Genomic DNA, 14353 nt, shown 5'->3' on the forward strand with positions numbered 1-14353 from the left:
AAAAACTATTTCACGTGCATGAAAAATAGTTCACCAATGACTGTTATAATCAAATCAAATGTTATTTGTCACATACACATGGTTAGCAGATGTTACTGTGAGTGTAGCGAAATGCTTAATCAGTGTAGCGAAATGCTTAATCAGCATGGTCTCTGAAGTGGCTAGATGAACCTTCAGGAGTTTCATGTTCCATTGCAGCATATGTGACATTCTGACTGTCTCTGAGGTACCGGATGACATAGAAACAAATCTGGTTTATTCATATTATGGGATGCTCACTTCGGCAGATGTTGCCATAGTTACTGAGCTGTTGTCCTGGTATTTGCCTTTGTCTCAGGATGTTTAACTGGGTGGTGAAAGTGGTTCCTCAGCCCCCTGACGCCCCTGGCTCTCTGGGACAGGAGACAGCCAATCCCCCACCTGCATCACCAGTAAGAACACACTAATCACACCTGCTCACAAATCAACTCACCTGTATACCTGATCACCTCACAAGATATTACCAAAAATATTTTAAAAATGATAAAAAATATATATTATTTATGACTTGTCCTCTTCACATTACCTGATTGTCTCTCTCCATCTTTCTCTCCAAAAGCGAAAAGTGTCTAAAGATGAAGTCAAAAAAGAAGGTAATGCCTCTGTTCTTCAAACAGTGTATCATAGCTTTGTAAAACAATGAAACAACTGTGAATCCGTGTGTTTTATAAATGCCTATTCAATTTGTTAACCCTCTTCTTCGCTTCTGTTTTATGTACGTGAATCTCAACAGTCAATGCAAAACCACCCAAACAGAAGGAAGAGGATATTTCAGAGGACAATGGGTATGTGTGTAAAATTTGACCTGTGAGCAGTCTGGTCTGCTTGCATACAGACTTTTTGCCATGACGGTGATGATGATCTCTCTCTCTCTCTCTCTCTCTCTCTCTCTCTCTCTCAGTATTCAGAGTCAGAGTCAGAGTGGAGTGATGACCTGGCTCTCCAATGGCTTCACCAGTGCTCTGCCTCAACCAACAGGCACCCCTAACCTCAGCAGATCCAACTCTGTATCCAGGGTGAATGTTAGACTGTACCAAACACTACCTGTATCAATCAACCCGTCTGTAATTGAGTCAGTGTAGGTCTTTTTTAAGCTGTATAAAGGGTTAATATGTGATTCTATGTTTCTCTAATTCTATCCCTCCACTTTCTGCTTCCATCCATCAGTCACTGCAGGAGGTACAAAGAGAGGACGAAAGGTACAAATAGAGGACTTTTTTGAAGTGTTGGTTTTGTTGATTCTGTTGACATTTTTGTTGCTGTATATTAATTACTTCAACGTATGTTGAAATGTGGAAATATATCATCTTTTTCAAAAAAGTTTGATAGCTCTATTAATTGTCTGACGATTCCTACTTCCAACAGGAATGGGATGATTAAGTGGATAGCAGAGGGACTGAGCAAAGTGGTGCCTCAGCCGGATGACAAGTACAGAGAGGATATTCGAGAGGAGGAGGAGGAGGAGACAGAGGTGAGTTGACACTATCATGTCACCATGTCACGGTTTCTGTGGAAGTAGATTGTAGATGTATTTCTTCAGGAGAGCACGTGGTGCTCCAGGTCCACTGGCTCCAGGTCATCTATAAGTCTTTGCTAGGTAAAGCCCCGCCTTATCTCAGCTCAATGGTCACCTCAGCAACACTCACCCGTAGCACACGCTCCATCAGGTATATTTCACTGGTCATCCCCAAAGCCAACACTTACTTTGGCCGCCTTTCCTTCTAGTTCTCTGCTGCCAATGACTGGAACGAGTTGTAAAAATCACTGAAGCTGGAGACATATCTCCCTCTCTAACTTTAAGCATCAGCTGTCAGAGCAGCTTACCGATCACTGTACCTGTACACAACCAATCTGTAAATAGCACACCCAACTACCTCATCCCCATATTGTTATTTATCTTCTTGCTCTTTTGCACCCCAGTAGCTCTACTTGCACATCATCATCTGCACATCTATCACTCCAGTGTTAATGCTAAATTGTAATTATTTCGTCTCTATGGTCTATCTATTGCCTTACCTCCCTACTCTTCTACATTTGCACACACTGTACATAGATTTTTTCTATTGTGTTATTATGTGTATTTCTGTGTTGTTGTTTTTGTCGCACTGCTTTGCTTTATCTTGGCCAGGTCGCAGTTGTAAATGAGAACTTGTTCTCAACTGGCCTACCTGGTTAAATAAAGGTGAAAAAAATAAATATATACTTTATTCCTAGATTAAACATAAATTTAAAACATCATTTTTGTCAGGTTGCCTCATAATAGCTTTTAAACAATATAATAACTTTTAAAACATAATTACTACATGCCTAGTAATGACGCTACATTAAAATCTTAGCTCCCCATGATAACGCGATATTCTCACTTAAAATCACTTTTGTAAAACAATTCTGCTCCCCGCTTGATGAATAACCGGCGATGGTCTATAATGATGTAACAGGATTTTGAATAACTAGCTTAATCAAAGCCAATGGTGTCACAGGGCTTTCAGAGAGCTGTGAATGAGACGCGAAAGCAACGTAATACCACAAGAGAGGTTTAGAAATGTAATAATCTGTTATGAGATCCATGGTGTTAAGACATTACCGACTTCCTCTCACCATTATCTCATAAGTGTCTACTCCATTTAACTATTTCTTATACAGTAGGCCTGCTGTTAGTTTTAAAAGCATCGAGCCCTCTTAAAACTGAGTGGTTATGGCTTCCCAGGCTCTCCCGAGGTCCGCCTGCTGTAGTTTCAATTATATTCTTGTTCAGCTTTCAGACATTAGCTTGGGGGGTGCTGATTATTCATATCTGACATGCTGATTATTCATATCTGACATAACAAAAATGCCATTTTGCTGGAGTTTCTTTTTCTAATCCCCGTAACAAGTTTTTCTTACTTTATGTTCCTTTATGTACTTAAGACGCACGAAGAGTATATCGCAGAGCCATGTGTAAGTACAGCTAAATAACAGGCTGTATCTGGGCCGGACACCCATCTACCCCCTGAATAGTCTGAGTAGTCGTACAATCAGTAGTCTGCAATCAATCCACCATAGCATTTGCTCTAAAGCTTCACATGCGTTCAAAAATGTATTTTAAGGATTCAAGGATAGAATAGAAATGGTGAAGTTGTGGACAAATGATATCAATGATTGATGAAATCTACTCCTTATCTTACAGACACGTGCAATAGGATACATTGCTAATGATTATGACACGAAAACATTATTCTGAACATTTGAGCAGCATTCTTTTCCACCTTCTTATAAGTTGCACACAATTCACATATTCCAGATCCTGTGGTTAAAGAAAGTTTCAAATTCATAGGTACAGATATGGGTACAATTATATCAGTAGATTCCTAATTCCTTTAAAACAACACCCTGCCATACATAACTGGACATCAGAGGAGCATTTTAAACTATTATAATGTAATAACACACCATAAAATGATCAAAACAGTAATATGGTAAATATTCCATATAACCTTCATTGTAAAAATGAAAGTTTGTGACTCTGGCTTCTTTTTTTCAGGTTTATAACATGAAAGATGTGCCAGGTATATGTTTACATTTGTCACACAGCAATCCCATTTTTTTGTGTACTGGTATGTCACAAAAGTTGTAACTTCTTTGACTCATTGTTGATTACTTATAACCGGTTATTGATGGGGTCTATTGTCTGTCTAGACGCAGAGCCCCTCCCACACATACCTGTGGTGGAGATCTTTTCAGACGATGAGGAAGAGGATCGGGTACCACAGTTCCCCCTCAAGTGAGTCACACAGAGACCTCCCTCCCCCCCACCCCCTCCCACCTTGCCTTCCATCCTTACCTCACTGAACAGACACATCTCCACAGCCAAATCCAACCTTTACTTGCTGACAAAGCTTGTCTTAATCCTAATCCTCTCCCACCCCCCCTCCTCTCTCTCTACCCCCCCTCTCTTTCTTCCTCCCTGTCTGTCTTGCGTTGCAGAGTGGTTAACTGGATTAAGAATGTTATTCCTCAGCCTGTGATGCTCCCTGCAGGTTACGTAGAGGCCCAGAGTAAGGCCCAGAGCAAGAGGTCATCTCTTGACAAAGGTACAGCCAGAGTTTAAATGTTTGAGGCCGGTTACCTGGACATACGCTGATTGTAGAAACATTAGGAACGCCTTCCTAATATTGAGTTGCACCCCCTTTTGCACTCAGAACAGCCTCGATTCGTCGGGGCACGGACTCTACAAGGTGTCGAAAGGGTCCCACAGGGGATCCTGGCCCATGTTGACTCCAATGTTTCCCTCAGTTGGGTCAAGTTGGCTGGATGTCCTTTGGGTGGTGGATCATTCTTGATAAACACAGGAAACGCAGTGTTGCAGTTTATGACACACTCAAACCGGTGCGCCTGGCACCTACTACCATACCCCATTTGTTTAAAGGCACTTTTTCTTTTGTCTGGCCCAATCACCCTCTGAATGGCACCCGTACACAATCCATGTCTCAAGGCTTAAAAATCCTTCTTTAACCTGTCTCCTCCCCTTCATCTACACTGATGGAAGTGTATTTAACAAGTGACATCAATAAGGGATCATAGCTTACAATCTATGTCATGGAACGAGCAGGTGTTCCTAATGTTTTGTCCACTCAGTGTAGATTAAGCCTAGTCCTGGACTAAGAAGCATACTCAGGGGAGGATCTCAATTGAAATAACTTTCTAGTCCTGGACTAGGCTTTATCTGTGTCCAGGAAACTGGTCCTTATAGTCTAGATCTACTAGCTGTACATCTATGCTACTGTTGTACACCTGTCTTCTCCTTTCCTCTCAGTTTTGTCGCCACCTCCTGAGTCTCTCAAAGGTGACGAGGACTCACAAAACTCCAAGTAAGTTTCAACCGAGGGCGCTATGTCACAATGTCACAATGTAGGCTCAGCTGTCTGTATGTGTCAGTTTGTAAGTTTCTGTGTTCCTTTTGGCCCGTTAGTAAGGTGTTTCTCTGTGTACCACAGTGTCGTGGGCTGGTTTGTGACGGGCCTCGGCCTCAAGATGCCACAGCCTGTCGCGAGATCAAGAGATGACGTTGAAGTTGTGCAGAATGGTAAGTGTTTATTATTATTTATTTTTTTACATTTCTCTTCCCTTCAGAATGATGTCCCAATGATGTTCAAAATAAAATGATGGACAATGGATGGAAAATGCTAATGATGTTCAAAATAAAATCAGGTCTTAAATCACATAATAGACTCACATTCTTTAAAAAAAAAAAATTACCCCTTTTTCTCCCCAATTTTCGTGGTATCCAATCGCTAGTAATTACTATCTTGTCTCATCGCTACAACTCCCGTACGGGCTCGGGAGAGACGAAGGTCGAAAGCCATGCGTCCTCCGAAGCACAACCCAACCAAGCCGCACTGCTTCTTAACACAGAACGCCTCCAACCCGGAAGCCAGCCGCACCAATGTGTCAGAGGAAACACTGTGCACCTGGCCCCCTTGGTTAGCGCGCACTGCGCCCGGCCCGCCACAGGAGTTGCTGGAGCGCGATGAGACAAGGATATCCCTACCGGCCAAACCCTCCCTAACCCGGACGACGCTAGGCCAATTGTGTGTCGCCCCACGGACCTCCCGGTCGCGGCCGGCTGCGACAGAGCCTGGGCGCGAACCCAGAAACTCTGGTGGCGCAGCTAGCGCTGCGATGCAGTGCCCTAGACCACTGCGCCACCCGGGAGGCCCAATAGACCCACATTCTAATTTTTTTTTTTATCCCCTTTTCTCCCCAATTTTCGTGGTATCCAATCGCTAGTAATTACTATCTTGTCTCATCGCTACAACTCCCGTACGGGCTCGGGAGAGACGAAGGTCGAAAGCCATGCGTCCTCCGAAGCACAACCCAACCTAGCCACACTGCTTCTTTAACACAGCGTGCCTCCAACCCGGAAGCCAGCCGCACCAATGTGTCGGAGGAAACACCGTGTACCTGTCCCCCTTGGTTACCGCACACTGCGCCCGGCCCGCCGCAGGAGTCGCTGGAGCGCGATGAGACAAGGATATCCCTACCGGCCAAACCCACCCTAACCCGGACGACGCTAGCCCAATTGTGCGTCGCCCCACGGACCTCCCGGTCGCGGCCGGCTGCGACAGAGCCTGGGCGCGAACCCAGAGACTCTGGTGGCGCAGTTAGCACTGCGATGCAGTGCCCTAGACCACTGCGCCACCCGGGAGGCTAATAGACCCACATTCTATTTCATTTATTTAATTGTCTTTTTTACTAAGTGTTAAAGAACTGAAGAGACCGTAACCCTCTTCTTCTGTTGGTTTGTTTCAGACAGATCCTAACTCAGTCCATCTTCTGTTGGTCGGTTTCAGACAGATCCTAACTCAGTCCATCTTATGTTAGTCTGTTTCAGACAGATCCTAACTCAGTCCGTCTTCTGTTGGTCTGTTTCAGACAGATCCTAACTCAGTCCGTCTTCTGTTGGTCCGTTTCAGACAGACCCTAACTCAGTCCATCTTCTGTTGGTCTGTTTCAGACAGACCCTAACTCAGTCCATCTTCTGTTGGTCTGTTTCAGACAGACCCTAACTCAGTCCGTCTTCTGTTGGTCTGTTTCAGACAGAACCTAACTCAGTCCATATTCTGTTGCTCTGTTTCAGACAGACCCTAACTCAGTCCATTTTCTGCTGGTTTTTCAGACAGATCCTAACTCAATCCATCTTCTGTTGGTCTGTTTCAGACAGACCCTAACTCAGTCCATCTTCTGTTGGTCTTTCAGACAGACCCTAACTCAGTCCATCTTCTGTTGGTTTTTCAGACAGATCCTAACTCAATCCATCTTCTGTTGGTGTGTTTCAGACAGACCCTAACTCAGTCCATCTTCTGTTGGTCTTTCAGACAGACCCTAACTCAGTCCATTTTCTGCTGGTCTTTCAGACAGACCCTAACTCAGTCCATCTTCTGTTGGTCTGTTTCAGACAGACCCTAACTCAGTCCATCTTCTGCTGCTCTGTTTGAGACAGACCCTAACTCAGTCCATTTTCTGCTGGTTTTTCAGACAGATCCTAACTCAATCAATCTTCTGTTGGTCTGTTTCAGACAGACCCTAACTCAGTCCATCTTCTGCTGCTCTGTTTCAGACAGACCCTAACTCAGTCCATCTTCTGCTGGTCTTTCAGACAGACCCTAACTCAGTCCATCTTCTGTTGGTCTGTTTCAGACAGACCCTAACTCAGTCCATCTTCTGCTGCTCTGTTTGAGACAGACCCTAACTCAGTCCATCTTCTGTTGGTCCGTTTCAGACAGACCCTAACTCAGTCCATCTTCCACTGCTCTGTTTCAGACAGAACCTAACTCAGTCCATCTTCTCCTACTGACATAGATGATTGTGGACATTTATACAGCTCAACTGATCAACCCGGTAGCTGTGAGACATTGCTTCAAAAGAAATTGAACTCCCCTTTCTTTTTGGATTTGTAGATATTTTTGTTTGATTTTAAATGTATATAGTCAGTGTATGTCAGTTTATTAAAATTAACTGTTTGTCTGTTGATGTCAGTTATTCAACTCTTGTCGATATGTAGCAAGAAATGGGTCTTGTCTTCATTGAAGTAATCTTTGCAATAATTTGGATGCATTAAGAGATTATATTAGAAAATACATACAGACACATAGAGCTATCAGGCAACATTGATACTAATAGTTTATGTACATGAAAGATACCATATTAAACTACCATCTTGTATTGTATGCTTGTGGCATAATTGCACATCAAAAACTTAAGCCACGAGAGATTATTTTATGACACTAAAAAAGCGCACATAAAAAAACGACATGTTTTGCCCTTGTGACCTATTCTCATCGCCTTGAACTATGTGGCCTAAGGTTGTCATGTTATTTATTTTGATTTGATTGAATTTACTTGAGTGAAATCCACCAAAGAGGATTTGACAAACACAGTCAAGGCAATCAAGTTATTATAAAATAGATTATAAATTATGACATAATGTCTGAACAGTATGGCTGACAGTATAAAAACATGTGAAATATTATTTAAAAAATAATAAAGATGTCATATGAAATATTATGTGTTATGTTAAGAGATTGATGATATGAAATTCAACAAAACATTTTGCACACTATTCCTTTGGGCGTATTGCTTTTAAATGGAAAATAAAATAAGAGGATGTCATATTTTAATTGTGGATTTCAAATATTTCCCTCAATTCAAATGGTACACCTCGAACACAACTGAATCTTCACATTAACATGTTGACTCTGGGTGCCGTGTCATGTCCAGACAAAGACAGTGACCTACTGTGTGGCTGCTTGTCCCACAGTCTCTAAACAACCCAAAGCAGTGGACCTGGTTCTGGAGGAAGTAGTAGAAGCAGACTTGAAGGATCTGAATCAGGAAGTGCCATCCAAGGCTATGCAGTCAGAACCACCACAGCCTTTTAAGCCCGCACAGACGACACAGCCAACACAGACGACTCAGTCACAGCCAGCACAGCCAAAACAGCCAGTGAAACCAGAAGAGCCTGAACAGACTCTTCCAAATGTGCCAGAGTCTACAACACCATCGCTGGAGGATGCTGAGACTCAGACGGGCAGGTGGACTCCCTTCATAGAGAGCATCAAGAGAGAAGCTGAGGGCGTAGCTATGGCTACCATGGAGGAACGGTAAGGAAGGAGTCAGACAAGATCAAATATTTATGTAGAATATCACAGCAGCCTACACACAGTCACTAATTCACACATTCAGTCGGGTTATGGTGAACCAACAAAAGTTGCATATCTTCTCATAGGGTTAACCAGATTTTCTTTTTTTCCCCCAGTCTGATGGAGTAATACAATTAGCTAAATAAAGTTAACTTGGGTGCTACACATGACATACTAGTAATATCCCAGAACGTGCACATCTCTGCAGGATGACCCAGGAGCGCGTGGATTTGGTGCGAATGGCGGAGGAGGTGGCCAGACACACAGCTGAGACGGCCATCAGGCAGATGCAAGAGGCACAATCAATCAAGCTTTCCATTCACAGCCAGGAAGCCATTCTGGAAGAAGACGAGGACCCAGAGTAAGTTGTCACTCAGGCCTCAACCTCCTCGGGGTCCCCTGCCTACTCCAGAGAGAATGCATAGGCTAGCTCCAACCACCTGCTGCCCTAGACTTATATAGAAGTAAATGTAACATTTATTGGGGTCATGGTTTGAGACAACTGGCCATAAACATGTGAAGTCCCTATATGCCTGTACACGTATGTGAGGGGAGGTAGGACTGTGTTTGTCTTATCTGTGTTCATGTCATGCCCTGAACAGGTTACACATGCTACGGGAGGAGGAGAGTGAGGTGGAGCACACTAAGAATAAGATGACAGAGTAAGATATACCCACTCATACGCTCTTAGAAAAAAAGGTGCTATCTAGAACCCAAAAGGGTTCTTTAGCTGTCATCATAGGAGAACTCTTTGAAGAAGCCTTTTCAGGGTTCTACATGTGACCCAAAAGGGTTCTACCTGGAACCAAAAAGGGTTCTCATATGGGGACAGCCGAAGAACCCTTTTGGAACCCTTTTTTCTAAGCGTGTAGAATAAGATGGTTTAAGAATAACCGGAACAAAGAGAGGGGCATATGCCCATAAAGGTTCTACAGTACCTTTGTGAAATTCACTAGCTGCCTCAATGCTTCTCAGAGTGAAAAACAACAACAGTAGGCTATGTGTTTGCACTGTCAGTTGGTAACTTGTTACACCAATGTAAAGTATTTTCCTCTGCAGGACCTGAGAAAGTGCTTTGTGTCATATTATTTAGGTATTTGCTAGAGCAAAAACCAAAACGTGCACAGGGGGCTCATGACCCAGTTAGGGAAACCCTGCCATAATCCACTGCAAACTAGCCTATCATCAACAATTTGTGTAATCACATTCACATCGAACATTTCTTGTCCAGGCTCGTTCCAAATCTCTTGTGGATGCCCGCTTAGCGTCATTTTATCCGCATCCTCATAGAAACCACATCGCTTCCCTTGCCAAAATGGTCCCCTCTCGACGGTTGCCTTAGTAACTGAGCGCACTTCCTATTTTTCCGCTTCGACGCGGGTACAGGATGGCGCAGGTTTGTCTCGGGTGAATCCATTGAGGGAGACGATTCTCTCTCTATTGCAAAACTTTTAAACCCAGCAGAACATTTGCAGTTAACATATTCGTTCATGTCGCAAAGATGCGTCTTAGGAGGGATACTATTACCTAATGCACTCGAAATATCTTGAGTGTCCAAGTGAGTACTTTAATTAGCCTGTCAAGGCTGCCTTGTCCATTTTATGCGAATTGTTTTTGACCCAGATGTAACACTTATGTACCTGTTGCTAACCGTTTACTGGCAACAAACTAAATGTCTGAAAATATGTTTTGTTTATTCCAAACTGTACACTTATTTCTTCTAGGGAATTATCTTGATTGGATACTGAACTGGTTGCTAGGTTGATTACATAATGCAGGGTATTAGTAGGCTAGCATTAGCAAGTGAGCTGTTTTGTTGTTGCTCTACCTATGCAATATGGTTTTAGGGGGAGGCATTATGATCATCAGGGAGAAACATTCTGTTGTGTTCATATCACTGTGTGCATATTTCTCTGATGTAGCCCTAACTGCCCATGTACTGTAGGTGTCAGGTGTGTCCTGCTAAGGAGGAGCCAGTGGATGCAGCAAAAAGTGCCGCTCAGTCAGAGCGTGACTCTGCATCACCCGACGTTGAACCAGAGCCCCAGGAAGAGCTAAAGTCCCAGAGGGCCTCTCCATCCCCTCCTCCCAGCCCAGAACCAGATCCAGTCAAGACAGTAGAGCCTGACCCTAAACCAAAGGCCCAGGATGCCAAAGTAGCACCTGAACCGGTGACCCAACAACCACAGAAAGCAGAGGGGGCAGAGGACGGAACCGCACCTGACACCACTACCAAGGTAAAGTCACAGTAATGGTTTCTCCTGAGGCCTGTGCAGCTGTGGTACCTGTCAGTAAATGCTATTCCCTGCTGTTGTTCAGTCACTCATGGCTGTTCTGTTCCCCTTTTCTGCTTACTGTCTCTGCAGGAGGAGGGGGAGACTGCAGAGGAGGGTGGCTGTGGTGGTAAATATTTGTTCATTGTAATACGATTGTGTTTATGTTTGTAAGGGAATATTGTAATTTAATGTGTTTCTTGGTTTGAAAGTTGCAAGTCCCATGATGGACCTGACCAATCCTTTATCTGCGGATAATGCATTGACCACCACCACGTGTGTGTGTGTGTGTGTGTGTGTGTGTGTGTGTGTGTGTGTGTGTGTGTGTGTGTGTGTGTGTGTGTGTGTGTGTGTGTGTGTGTGTGTGTGTGTGTGCGTGCGTGTTGCGTGCATGCATTCATGATCTCTCACAGTGTAGGGATGAATATTTTCAATACCGGGAATAATTCATATTTATCCAGTGTCCCGGGAAATACAGCAAAGTGCCTATTTAAAGTGTTTAAAACCAAGATATAGTCACAATGCCAGGGTTCTCCCCAAATAAGAGTGGCACAGTTGACTACGCCACTATGTAAAGATTTCAGAGTAAATTAAACTGATATTTAGTAATGACAGAGTAACTATCTTTGATCAAAGTTGCTAAGCTCCTTCAACGAATGAGATATCTCCTATATTTGGCAAAATCGAGTTGATGATTATACAGATAGCAGATCAGCTAATGAATAACGGGGAGATGAAGAGTGGAAACTGTTTAAATATCATTATACAACGGGTGGGACTAATCCTGAATGCTGATTTGTTAAAAGCGCATTCCAGCCGGTGTCTATTCCACAAGTTACCACCGGCTAAGTTTATGACGTTAAAATGCCTATTTACTCTGTTCCATCTGACTGCACAATCCACTGTCTCATCATCCCAGGCAGGGAAGTTATAAAGTTGATCTCCACTATAAAAAGCCTCTAGACATTATCTCACATTTATTTTAGACTAACATTTAGTTTTCAACAGCGGAGATTTGTATCAACCTTCTCCGATATTTGCAACATTGTTTCAATATTCAAATTGGATCTCCAACTGTCCCATAGCAATGAACAAGTAGGGGTTGGGACGAGAGAGAGAGGCAGGCAGTGTTTCTCAGCCAGGCGAAATCATGAATAAGCTTATACAAAGAAATGTCAATTGAAAAAAGGTACAACGAAACGAAGTGCAGCTAGTTTGCAGTTATTGTGTTAGCTGTGCTGTTGGCTAGCTCCCCTGAACAACAGTGTCCTCCGAGAGAGCACAATTTCTATGCCAGCGAAATCGTGCCTCATTAGCTCATTGTTATGGATGTATGCAAATAAATGTCACTAGAAAACAGCTTAAACAAATGCAGCTACTGTTGTTAGCCGTAGTTGGCTAGCTAGCAAGCAAGGGATAAGAACGATGCCAGACAGTATGGCAATGGAACATTTTGAACGAATGACTGGGTTGCTTCCATAAATACAGAACAAAAGACTGAACAACCAGGTCGTGTCTCTGGCATACCGAACCAATAGAACAAGCGACCAGCCGGCTTGGTTAGCAACCCCAGATTTTTGGAGGGACTATATATTGTGGAAGGATGAAATAATATGAATAAATTCATCGAAATTAAAAAAACAATATGAAAATATGATTATTTGAATATTGTAATGACCCGGCTGGGTCATAAAGGGAAAAGAGACGGACTCTAGGTGTGCAGGTCAGAACACAGGTTTATTCATAAACTGGGCTATTGTTCCGGCCACAACCCACGCCGCTAAATGCCGAACGTACACAATGTTACCCTGTCGGGTCAAGAGTCACTCTCATCGGAACAGATCAAGGCACGAACAGAAGAGAGAGAACAATGAGACAGTAATCCCTATTTATGCATTTCCAAATCCCGCGGTATTACCCATCATACCCCCCCAACCTTTCCATCTGTCCTGACATATTCAACCCCTGCTAGTAGCCATGAGAACAATAACACACCCACAAACACAGAACACAATACCGGGTCGTTACATAGCCCCCCCCTTTCTAAACCCTAGCCCCTAGGGTTACACAACAAAATCCTTAAAACGACCCGGAGGTCGCATCAGTCTCTTGGGCCTCCCCGTGACTCTCAGCGGTGGCCCCCCAGAACGCTCCTCTGCCCCAATGTCATTTCCAGCGCCCTCCGAAGAAGCAGCCCCCTCCCCAGGCTCAGGTTGTGCTAGAGTCTCCTCGTTAGACTGTTCCCGTGGGCTCACATCAGAGCCCTCACTCCCATTCCCTACCGTTTTCCTCCCTCTGTAGGGTGCCAATCGATCCCGGTGGACCACCACCTTCCTGCTCCGTGGGGGAACCTCCACCCGGTACGTCACCTCCCCCACTCTCTCTATCACCAGACACGGCCCCACCCATGCACTGTCCAGCTTTGGGCACCGCCCCTTCTTGCGCGTGGGGTTGTGAAGCCACACACATTCTCCCGCTCCAAAGTGCCTCCCCCTAGCGCGCGAGTCGTAGTGGCGCTTTTGGCGCACCCCTGCGTTTTCGAGTTGCTCTCTTGCGAAGGTGTGAGCCGCTTCTAACCGGTTCTGCAGACGACACACATAGTTCGGGCCAGGCAAAACCCCGTCGTCATTATCAGGAGGGTGGCCAAACGTTAGTTCGGCTGGGGTGCGCAACTCACGACCTAACATTAGTAGTGCTGGGGAGCACGCAGTCGATTCTTGAACAGCCGACCTACACGCCATAAGAATAAACGGTAAGTGGGTGTCCCAATCTCTCTGGTGTTTTGAGGTAACGATGGCCAGCTGCTGTGCTAATGTTCTGTTAAATCTTTCCACCAACCCATCGCTCTGCGGGTGAAGCGGAGTAGTGCGCGTCTTCTCCGCGCCCAACCGTCTACACAACTCTGAGAACACCCGTGACTCGAAGTTTCTTCCCTGGTCGCTGTGAATAGACTGTGGCACCCCAAACCGACTGATTATTCCCCCCACCAACGCATCAGCTATTGTCCCCGCCTCCTGGTCTGGGAGAGCGTAAGCCTCCGGCCACTTGGTGAAGTAGTCCATGGCGGTTAGAATCCACCTGTTACCGCTGTCTGTGATTGGAAACGGCCCTACTATGTCTACCCCCAGTCTCTCCATGGGCTCCCCTACTGGGAATTGTTGTAGGAGGGCGTGTGACTGACCTGGAGGTCCTTTTTTAGCAGCACACTCGTCGCACTGCCTACAAAAGTCCTCAACATCCCTCCTGTGCCTTGCCCAATAGAAGCCTTTACGCATGCGCTTTAACGTTTTGGAGACCCCAAAATGCCCTGCGCCTACTCCCCCATGAAGCTGCTGTAACACGCTCCCCTGCAGCCTTTTGGGC

At 44.6% G+C, this 14353-nt stretch overlaps 1 protein-coding gene across 1 annotated transcript in view; it reads left to right on the plus strand.

The window, feature by feature from the left end:
- The first annotated feature begins 338 nt into the window (after nt 1-338).
- LOC129867688 (cyclic nucleotide-gated cation channel beta-1-like) overlaps nt 339-14353 on the plus strand; it is a 34589-nt gene continuing 20574 nt past the window's right edge. Inside the window, exons 1-13 of the mRNA XM_055941251.1 lie at nt 339-431; nt 1207-1238; nt 1405-1510; nt 3560-3584; nt 3715-3799; nt 4003-4109; nt 4832-4886; nt 5013-5101; nt 8336-8678; nt 8926-9078; nt 9320-9379; nt 10663-10954; nt 11084-11120. Of these exons, the coding sequence (XP_055797226.1) occupies nt 339-431; nt 1207-1238; nt 1405-1510; nt 3560-3584; nt 3715-3799; nt 4003-4109; nt 4832-4886; nt 5013-5101; nt 8336-8678; nt 8926-9078; nt 9320-9379; nt 10663-10954; nt 11084-11120 (1477 nt within the window). The remainder of the gene's footprint in view (nt 432-1206; nt 1239-1404; nt 1511-3559; nt 3585-3714; nt 3800-4002; nt 4110-4831; nt 4887-5012; nt 5102-8335; nt 8679-8925; nt 9079-9319; nt 9380-10662; nt 10955-11083; nt 11121-14353) is intronic.

The sequence above is a fragment of the Salvelinus fontinalis genome, chromosome 12, assembly GCF_029448725.1.
Source record: "Salvelinus fontinalis isolate EN_2023a chromosome 12, ASM2944872v1, whole genome shotgun sequence".
Lineage (NCBI taxonomy): Eukaryota > Metazoa > Chordata > Actinopteri > Salmoniformes > Salmonidae > Salvelinus > Salvelinus fontinalis.